Source organism: Ipomoea triloba, chromosome 15 (assembly GCF_003576645.1).
Source record: "Ipomoea triloba cultivar NCNSP0323 chromosome 15, ASM357664v1".
NCBI lineage: Eukaryota > Viridiplantae > Streptophyta > Magnoliopsida > Solanales > Convolvulaceae > Ipomoea > Ipomoea triloba.
This window is the reverse complement of record NC_044930.1, coordinates 2,250,411-2,261,146: the sequence shown is the minus strand read 5'-3', so window position 1 is coordinate 2,261,146 and position 10,736 is coordinate 2,250,411. Positions and strand designations below refer to the sequence as shown.

The window sequence follows — 10,736 nt, the reverse complement described above, 5'->3', positions numbered from 1 at the left end:
TCTTTCCCTATCCTTTTTTCTGTAATTTGTTTTTGTGCAATGTGTCTTTTATTATTTGTTTTCTTTATTTTATTGATAGGAATTCTCTTGTTAAGACCCTATGAATCGAATAAAACCTCAGATTCATACTAGAACCACGATGATTCAATAAAAAAAAAACCTAAACGTAATCAAGGATTCCCTGAGTAAGAACCCTTTGATGATCACTTATTCCCCTCAATGGCGTCAGTTATAGCGATCCTACTACTGTGAAAAAATATGCTAGACGCGCTCAATTGGGTGAAATTTTTGAATTAGATCGTGCTACTTTGAAATCCGATGGTGTTTTTCGCAGCAGTCCAAGGGGTTGGTTTACTTTTGGGCACGCTTCATTTGCTTTGCTCTTCTTCTTCGGACACATTTGGCATGGTGCTAGAACCCTGTTCAGAGATGTTTTTGCTGGTATTGACCCAGATTTAGATGCTCAAGTAGAATTTGGTAATTAGACGCTTACAAGTTTAACTCCCAGCAAGGTCCTCTTGATTTGAGCTAGTCAGCTATGGTCAACCTAGATTGGTTTACCTCCTTGAGCTAGGGTCACAAGGCGGAGTTTACCCTCTATCACTCAAAAGGTTTTCAGTAAATTTAGTTAGGATTAGTCCTTTATGAAACATTCTACCATCATCAATCAGGCATTCCAAACCTGTTGAAACAACATTTAAGAACAACTACAGCACAAAATTTGATATTAACAATCTATATATGCATTCAATAATTAATTGTGCAATTTAACTAGCAAGCAACATCAAAGCTATCAATTCAAACCAATAAAATGGAGGAAAAATGTCTGCAAAATACCAGTTGAGAGTTCAGTGGCCTGAGAAGCAGAGCATTTGATAGAACTCCGCAGTGGGTTTACTGAGCAGAGCTGGAAAGGAGCTCTGGCTGTCAAACAAGAAGCCAACTTGCTCCCAAAGAAACGATTTTTCAAGAAAGCGCTTTTTGTGGTGCCAAGAATAGGGTTTCTCAGAGGGAGAGTAGCGGGAGTGATAAAAGAGTGTGAACCAATCGCCATCTCCATTTCTCACTCTCTGCCTTTCCTTAAGCTCAGAGTTTATTGTGCAGAGAGGGGCAGAGAAGATTGGGGTGGAAGGGATGACACTATAAAGTGCAAAGTGAGAGGCTGTCGTTTTGATTCGTTACCAACGAGAATTGTTAGAGGCTGGTATTCATTTTGGATTTTTTTATTTTTTATTTTTATAGAAAATAAATACCCACAGAAAATATTTTTATTTTTATTTTTTAATAGTTGCAGAAAATGTTTTTATTTTTATAATAGTTGGACATGTTCAACTGGAAGCAAATATGTGTGCATATTTGATAGTTAGAGTATATTCATCAGTAGATTTTAGTATGATTTTTGAGAAAACGTGGATGATGTAGATGAAATAGGGCGAGGAGAGAAAAGATATTGGGTTCTTGCAGGAGGTAATAATTTTTTTGTCTGAAAATGGGGGGCCCACATGGAGAAGATGGCGAGTTAGAATCGCGCGTTCAGCGCAACTTGCTCACCAAGCGGGCATCCCTGGGCGGATAAAATCTTATGTATTTTTTTTTTTGGCATACTTTTTTTTTTTCCTCTTTCGTCTCATATTCTCTTTCCTAGCTACACTTTTAACAACTCCTCAATAATGAAAAACTACAACTATTAGAGATGCTCTTTTGAATTTTAGGTCACATATATTCTAATAAATTTTTGTTTTATCAAGCATTATTATTTAAACAAAAAATAGTGGGTAAATGGTTAATACTCATTGAGCCCAATTATAGCCCAATGCTCTTTTTTCTTGTCCCCAATAAGGCCTTGCAAATGTACACTTTAAGTGGCTTTGATCAAAATGAGCCCATGACAATATAACAATCCAGGAATCATCCATGATAGTAGCAAAACAGTTAATAGGAGTAATATTTTTTATCGCCATCAAAAGAAAGGTGTTTGGCAAGTATGAGTTTGTGATTTTTTAGTACAAAAATTATGTTTCACTCATCATAATTGTTTCGAAATAGGGGTAACCAACTAATATAAAGTATTACTGACACTTACCAAACGCCATTTGATGATTTTTTTCTTTAATCTAAATAAATCTTCATATAAAGTGTTGAAAAATTATATAGCATTATATATGCGATAAATTTGTATCACATATTTTGCCGGTGATACAAATAAGAAAAAGTATAACTTCATCAAAGACAAAATTATGAAAATATATGTATTAACCAGGTCGGGGTTTACTGATTATACATTATCAAGTAACAGTCGTGGATTTCTCTTGTCATCTAAACAAAAATAATAATGAAAATATATCTATGATATATTTATGTACAATACTACAAAATTGTATACATGTGAGCAGAATAATATATAATTAATAACCATAAAGTTCCTTTATAATTAACGTTATTATTATTATCCTTGAATCCTTAAATACTATATTATACTGAATGTTTAATATGAATCGATTGTTATTAAGATCCTCAACCCTATCAATTTGATAATGTTTTAAGGTACAACTATGGCGTTTTCTTCATTAAAAGTCACATGTGGGCCATGCCCGACACCCTAATTTCACGCAAGGCCGTGATTAGATAAAAATTAAGATTTAAAAAATGAGATTTTTTGTCAACTTGATTAAATAAGCTGTCTCTTTGCTTTGTTTCGAATCTATCTTTTCACAAATTGTGCAAATAAGCAAAGTGGATTAAAGATAACTTAATATATTAGCATTAATAGTAATAATAGCTCGGGACACAGCTCAACTGGTTAACTAATCTAAAATAAGTTCATACGTTTTACTTTGTTAGTTGCTTAAAGTGAAGGGTTTAAAGACACATCCAATAATTTAATTATATTGAAAATCTGTAATATAATTTACCTCGTCTACTGATTTTTGAGATAGGATAGGAGCGATGAGTGACCCTTTAATAAATAAATATATGTAGCTAGCTTGCATCATGGGCAAGAGGGAAAGTGTAGTTACCAGGAAAGTTCATAGCAACTTGGTGACAACATATTTGTCTTTGGTAGGGCTACATTTGTAGTCAATGCCACATCATTATTTAACACATAGCCGGCAAGAAATTTTGATTTTTTTTTGAAATAAAAAATAAAACCAAGGTAATTAAGGTTGGAATTAAAAGAGTGTTATCTCTTTGTGATTTTTTGTTAACTAGGATCACAAAGCGCATTTCACCTAAAACATACATAATTGTGATTTTTAAATTAAAATATTATAATTATATATTTTATTATAATAATATAATAAAAATTATTCTACACATTTTTTACTAAAATAATTAAATTGTTCTATAAGGACAAAATAATCATATCTAGTTATAAATTGTTCTCAATATTCATGAGGAAAAAGGGAAAAAAAAAAGAAAAAAAAAAGATTGAGCCTTGGAAAACTCTTTCCTCATATTTGAGGAAACATTTTCTGATAGAAAAAAGTTCTCTGTGAATCATACGGTCCTCAAAAATTTTTTAAAAAGAACTTTTACTTTAGAACAAATTTTCTATCTAATCAAACACCTAATTAGTATATGGGAGTTACTTTTATCATTTTCATTTTTGATTAATAAAACGCGTAAAATATGAAGTTAGTCCACAAAAATCAACTGCTGTTGCAGACTTTTACAATATGTACTGGAAACCCCCATGTGGCATGTTATCATATAGTAGTAAGATACGCATCAATTGTACAGTACTCATCTTTTTTCTTCCAGGCCAACTTGCTCGATCATTTGCTTTTCACATATATAGCTTCTTGGAAATTTATTTTAAGTACATTTGTCACATTGCATCATTTACTTTAATTTGTTTGTTACAATTATTATCCTTTTATTTATTTATTTATATTTGTGTCATTTAATCGTTTAATAAACATAACTAACATGTAACTACATAATCAAATTGAAATAGTTAACAGGAGAATGAGACAATTTATGTGTTGGGGTAGGAGGCTTGAATGCTGAAATTACATTTTAGCCATTATCTTTATTAAAGAGTCGAATGACATAAAAAAAGTAACACCTGAACCAAACAAGTTTATATTACATACCACAATTTCAACCAAAGAATATAACATTTTGTAAGGTAATCAAACATTTCGTGAACCAAAAGCACATAAGAATAACACTCAATACAATTAATTGGTCAAATCATGACATAAAATTGATTTATCATAAAACTCTATCCGGAAACTCTCCCAATGCATATTTTCTTGTAGATTACAAAATTATTAAAGTCAATTACTAAATTAACAAAAAGGGCAGAAATAGAAAGACGGTATCACGTGCAGTGCACCTGACCTGGCAATTTCAAGATTTTGTTGACCGTGTAAGTTGCGTGGTGTACTGGTATCCAAAATGTCTTCATATCCCCCACCTTATGTTAGGCTTAAGAATCTAACTATAGAAGACAAAAATTATTGTTAAAAAAATGAAAAATTATACTTTTCGTCTCTAAATTATAAAATAATTGTATAATTTAATTATTATTTATGTTCACTCTTCGTCCATACGTTATCATTGACGTTGCATTTTTTATCCCTTTGCGAACAAAGCATTAAAGACGACATTTGTAACTTTAGTATAGTTTAGGAACGACAAGTGAGCATGAAAAGTTAATATAAGGACAAAAAGTGTAATGCCAATAATAACTTAGAAGTGAAAAGCGAGCACGACCATCACTTAGGGACGGATTTTACATTTATTCTATAACTTATTGACGAAAAGTGTAATTTCTCTAAAAAAAATATATTAATTAAATAAACAATTTATTATTATGCAGGGTGCAATGTCGTTTATCCTCTACGCATTCTCATATAGTGATTCTAGTATGGAAATGTGACACGATTTTATAAAATGTTGTATAAAAGTTAATTTAAATAACATAGCATTTTTAAAAATATTTAATGAACACATTACTACATTAGTGTGGTCCGACCTAGATTTTTGTAAATTGTAATCGTGTTTAAATAGCATTTTACTTTAAAGAATAGCGGGGACTAATAATAAAGTTAGCAATTAGTGTTTGTTTGACTTACAAATTGCTAAAACTTATGAATTTCAATTTCCAATTGCCCTTACTGACATATAATAAATAAATAAATTTATTTAAAATATTGTAATGAAATACTCATTTATTATGAATAAAAAGGACATCGAATGCCCTGGAATTGATGATTGAGTTAGTTGAGGATTATTAGTGTGTATGAATATTATAAATTTAATTTTTTATCAATACCCTCTTAGTTTTAAAATACGACACAATAATGTATAGTGGATACAGGTTGAATCTAATAAGAATTTGAATCTAAAAATAATTATGTATTGCAATAATTTATTATCAACATCGCCATTCTAAATATAAACATAGTATTTAGATACAAATATTTAACATTATAGAATACCATAATTGCATTTAAATAAATTTGCTATGATAAAATCTTTGATTTATGAAAAATGATTATAAGGAGATAAATCAATAAAAAAAATCGTAATAACAAAAATCATCCTCATAGTTGATTATGCGCGTTTTGGTTTCTCTTTACAAGTTCGACGTCAAGCAGAAACAACTTATTAACCTTCTAAATTTGAACTAGTCAGCTATGAACAACTCATACTGATTTATTTTATTGTGATTTTTTGTCGACTAGATCACAAAGTAAGGGTTATCCGTGCACATTTTTGTAAAAAAATGACGATAATAACAAAAATCGAATGTCAGAATCAGATAGTTATTGCGGTTTCATTCGTCATTCAAAAAAATATAATAAGTATAATATAAAATAAAAAATTTAAAAAAGAAAAAAAGAAAAAAAAGGGTATAGCCGACTTGGCTTGTAGTTTCAGAATTGAATGCGACCAGGGAGCCTCCCCTGCGGTCCTCTCTCTCTCTCTCTCTCTCTCCGTCTCTCTCTCTTTGCGCCTACAAATATGGGAAGGTCTCACAAACTTTCTTGCAGCTTCTTCTTCTTCTTCATCCTTAAAGCCGCTGGCTTTTTCAATCCTAAGTTAGTCCTGCTTTGAAATCGTGAAGATCCGTAGTTGAACTCCAACGCCCCATTCAACAAAACTTCCTTCTCCACCTCTTCTTCTTCGTCCATAACAGAAAGCCACCGAGAATCCCTGTTTTCGGGTACTTTTCCTGCTCTCCAGATTCATATCGCCTTTTGTTTTGTTGTTTTTTCCGTACGTGTACGTTTTGTGTTAGGAAGCATGGCGTGATTTTGGACCTCTGGGTTGCTTTGTATAGATTCGATTCCGATTTTAATTTTGTCAAGGCAATGTGATACGCAATGGGTTTCGTTTTCTTAATGATTAGGTCTTTGGTTTTTCGCTGTATTAAAGTCTGTAACTTTATTGGATTTCGAAACTCGTAGCGGCGTTGCTTTGGAATGCTTAAATTTCGGATTTTTATTATTTTTCTGCGGGGTTAATAAATTTAATTGGTCAATGCTTTATAAGGTTTAGCTTTTAATTTCGTTTATTGTGATTTGGAGATTTACGTGAAATTGAGAGATTTTTAATAATTTGCGGTTTATCAGGTCGAACCTTGAGCTAGAGGCTTCTCAGTCCCAAGGTTGAATCTTGAGTCTCAAATCTCAATGGTGAGTTTATATCATAGATTCATTCCCTAATCTAATGGCAGTTTATAGTGCAGTGAAATTGTTCTGTAGAAGTTGCCTATTGGTTTTTGATCTGACTTTTTGTTATGTTTAATCCTGTGTTGTTTATAGGGTGAAGCTCCAGCTTTTGTTGTAGAGAATGTGATTGGAGAATTTCCCAGTGGGGTTGATTTGAAGCCTAAGGGCAACCAAACAGCCATTGATGTTGGGAGCAAAACAGTATGATTGATTACAACATGCTGATTTGATCTTTTTCTGTTTTATTTTACAACTTAATGGATCAAGATTTTGTGTAATTATGAACACATATTCTGCCTCCATATTCTTATCAGTATGTGATTGGTGGTGGGGCTGATCATGAACTGAAATCCACAATTGGAGTTCAAATTTATGATAAGGCTAGTGGGAAATGGTGAGTTTTCTTTCTGCTGCAACTAGTGGCTATAACAGTGGTGCTGTTGTAGTGTTGTTCTTCATGGATGAACAATATCTTGTCCAATTTGCAGGATAAACCCTACTGTTTTGGGGACAAAGCTCAAGGCACCTGAGGGCTTCTCAGCCATGCTTTTAAACGATGACCGGATTTTGGTTGTCAAGAGGAACTCCCCCGTGGGTGATTGCTTTTGGTTTCTTGAGGTTGGTGAAGCTAAATTCGGGCAGTCGTACATATTATGATGCATTTATTTTTAGTTTATGTGAATAGATCTCAAACACAAAACACAACTTGCATCTGCATTGATGCAAGAGTACAATTTTGAAACATACTAATTAAGTTTTGCCCCCTTCATAAGGCTTGTTTCAATTTTACTGTTTCAAAACTAAAAGTGTAGATATAACATTGCTAATTCTTTTTGGTTTATCTTTCTTAGAATTCACTTAATCTATTTCGTACAATAAAAGGTTTTTGACTTATTTGCAGGTGAATACCCCTTTTGTAAGACAACAAGCCAAGAGTTTTGGAACTGAGGTGGTTGCCTGGAGCAAGGGAGTTATAGGTGATGCTGAGAAGCCCATTGTCATCAGCGGTCCTTCGGGAGTGGGAAAGGGAACATTAATATCGAAATTAATGGATGAATTCCCATCCACGTTTGGCTTTTCTGTAAGCCACACCACCAGGGCTCCACGAGAGAAGGAACAAAACGGTGTTCATTACCATTTTACAGAGCGAAGTAAAATGGAGAAAGATATTAAGGACGGGAAGTTCCTAGAGTTTGCCAATGTTCATGGGAATCTATATGGAACTAGTGTAGAAGCTGTTGAAGTGGTTGCAGATTCTGGCAAGGTTCGAATGCTGCATCTGAAATTTATTTTTTGTTAATTTTGTTATCGTGTCTTTCATCAGTTAATCTAATTGCGATTAGTTATTAAATGTGCATCTATGCCTGTGGGGCTGCGGGTTATCGGGATATAGTTGTTGAGCTTATGAAGGTTTTAAAAGTCGAAAAAAAAAAGATGTTTCCAATTAGAGAATGGATACTTCTGTTCATCTATAAATCATCTGAGACCTCAATGCCATAAAGAGCCTTAGGTATAAAATCGGTTTCGCTTGGACCTACCTATTAGATACAGGTGGAACAACATGCATGGTGGTCAAATGTTCTGAGGGTGGAGTGTCAATTGTGATTTTTAGTGACTCACCATTCACCTATGACGGGTTAGGTTCTTATGCAGGGCCCCACTCACAACCCATGACTCTGTTGTTCTGATGGATGTATCTCAACTATACCGTCTCAGATTTATTCAGTGATTGGTTGATTCTTGTTCACATTGGATATTGTTGAATTTGCCTTTGCTAATGACTGATTAGGACTGCTGTCTTTAGGCTATCGTTCATGAAATGTACATTGCCGGGTTTTGTTACTTTGTGATCTTGAAAGCGTCCCGTGTTTTTTTGTAGAGATGCATTCTTGATATTGATGTTCAAGGAGCAAGATCTGTAAGGGCTAGTTCTCTCGAAGCCATTTTCATATTTATCACTCCCCCGTCATTTGAAAAGCTGGAGAAGCGCCTTCGTGCAAGGTGGGCTAGGCCTTGTGTTATGTGGCATTAGCGTTATATCATCTTAGATGGCTCTTTGACTGATGTGAAGGTTGCTGATTTTTTGAACAGGGGAACCGAGACTGAAGAACAGGTCCAAAAGCGTCTTCGAAATGCTAAGGAAGAGCTTAAACAAGGGCAGTCACCCGGCCTCTTTGATCATATCTTGGTCAATGATGACCTCGAGACATGCTACAAGGATCTTAAGGTGATTCTTGATCCCCGTGTTGCCTTTAAACCTATATATCTTTTACTAGTGCTACAATTAGATGGTTCCGGATTGAAGTTTATTAACTATGGGGATCGAATGTGACAAAATGCCCCTTTGAATTCATGTAGGCAATATTGGGTCTTAGCGAAGGTGTCAAAACCGTCCATAAAACAGGTAAGTTATCTACGAAAAGCCTTGAATCTCTTACTGCCCAACTCATGAATTTACTTATTTACGCCCTTTGAAATTATTGTCGCAAATGCAGGTCCAAAATTAGCTGACTTGCCCACGGATTGTTCTGTGACAATTATCGATAAGAAGATACTGATTAACTCTAATTCTGCAGAACACGGAAAGACATCAAACAAAACGTATGGCATATTCCGATTATTAATCCAATATATATCTACCTACTATATACATCTTGGTTTTGAATCTAGTTCCCGACATATTTTATGCAGATTTCTTCTCGACTTATCTTTGCTCAAGGGAGGGGCACCAGGACGAACGAGAGGACTAAACCTGCGTGCCATTGATTCTTCCACAGACACGAAACAACTTAGCTAACATTTTCCTGATTAAACCGAAAACTAGCAAGCTCTCAGTTTTACTCGAAGTTTGTTTGTTTTGTTTTGTTTCGTTATTCGTTTTTTTTTTTCCCAAGTAACCATAAACGATTTGAGCACTCAACAGAAAGAAAAAGAAAGGGTTTGAGATTCATGCGGCAGAGATTAGGCCAGTACTTGGTAGTATCACCACAGGATTCTGGTTTGTAACAGAGGAATTCAGGAACTGTGAAAAGTAAAAAAAAAAAAGTGAACTTTGCAGTTTCTTTCATATGATTCTTTCACTGTTTTAGCTTCAATTTCAATCATGGATCCATGCATATGCTGACTCATAACATTGAATTTTATCATGTTTGTTGATGATTGGAAACTTTTGTGGATTTGTTATTTACTAGGTAAATACTGTCTTGTGACTCTAATCATTAAAGAATTACAATGAAGTAAATTAATCTTAAATTGTTCATAGCTTAGCTGTTCACTTTAAACTAGAAAGGTCAAATAAGCCGTTTCTGTTAAGAGTTAACAACCTGATCAATTTTGTCGAATTGTCTTGCTGTTTTTGTTAAAAGTCAACAGTCTAATTAATTTGACTGGTTGGTAAACTCCGGCGGCGAGCTTAGCTGGCGTGGCAGGGGAGGTGTGGCGAGTGGGGCATGAGAATTGAGAAGATGAGGCGAGAGACACGACGGCGGTGGGCCAAACCCTAGCTGGCGGTGGCAGAAAAGGAGTGGCTACTTGTTCATTATGTGGAACACAAATCAACCACTTGTGGAACCTCTAAATTTATGTCTTTTTCATTACTCTTTTCTTTGCCCACTCCAAACCATTTATGGATGAAGAAATTTCAATTTGATTAGATTTGAAATGATCAGTCAAAATTGGCTACAAAGAGTTTATTAATTAATCAATTATTAATCGGAATACTAGATAAGAATTCACTTTCCTTCAATCATTTGAAATGATTTATAGATGAAGAAATTATTTGTTTGACGTGACAAAAGATGATCAGTTAAAATTGACTATTAAGAGTTTTTATTGATCAATATATTAGAGGAGAATTCTCTTTCCTTCACTCAAAACAATATGTTGATGGAGTTTTTTACGTGAAACGAAATGATTTTCTTCACTCACTAGAAACAATTTATCATGAAATTTCTGTTTGACTTGATACGAAATGATTAATTAATAAAATTGAATATAGATTAAGAAATTTATATTGAAGTGACACCGAAACGATTAGTTAAAATTGACTAT

The 10,736-nt window shown here is 33.7% G+C and overlaps 2 protein-coding genes across 3 annotated transcripts in view; one reads left to right on the top strand and one right to left on the bottom strand.

The window, feature by feature from the left end:
• Positions 1 to 1,135, bottom strand: part of LOC116007117 (putative elongation factor TypA-like SVR3, chloroplastic) — a 9,961-nt gene extending 8,826 nt beyond the window's left edge. Inside the window, exon 1 of one of the 2 annotated variants that reach the window (XM_031247712.1) lies at positions 838 to 1,135. In XM_031247712.1, coding sequence (XP_031103572.1) covers positions 838 to 1,060 — 223 coding nt within the window. In that variant the 5' untranslated portion in view covers positions 1,061 to 1,135. The remainder of the gene's footprint in view (positions 1 to 837) is intronic. The other variant, XM_031247713.1, reaches the window with a different exon arrangement.
• Positions 1,136 to 5,928: 4,793 nt separating this feature from the next.
• Positions 5,929 to 10,347, top strand: LOC116006568 (guanylate kinase 2). Its single transcript, XM_031246999.1, has 11 exons — positions 5,929 to 6,178; positions 6,588 to 6,650; positions 6,780 to 6,887; positions 7,001 to 7,080; positions 7,175 to 7,304; positions 7,588 to 7,950; positions 8,566 to 8,687; positions 8,778 to 8,913; positions 9,045 to 9,090; positions 9,182 to 9,287; positions 9,378 to 10,347. The coding sequence occupies exons 2-11, from the start codon at positions 6,648 to 6,650 to the stop codon at positions 9,481 to 9,483; spliced, it is 1,200 nt and encodes a 399-aa protein (XP_031102859.1). The 5' UTR covers positions 5,929 to 6,178; positions 6,588 to 6,647; the 3' UTR covers positions 9,484 to 10,347.
• Positions 10,348 to 10,736: the final 389 nt, after the last annotated feature.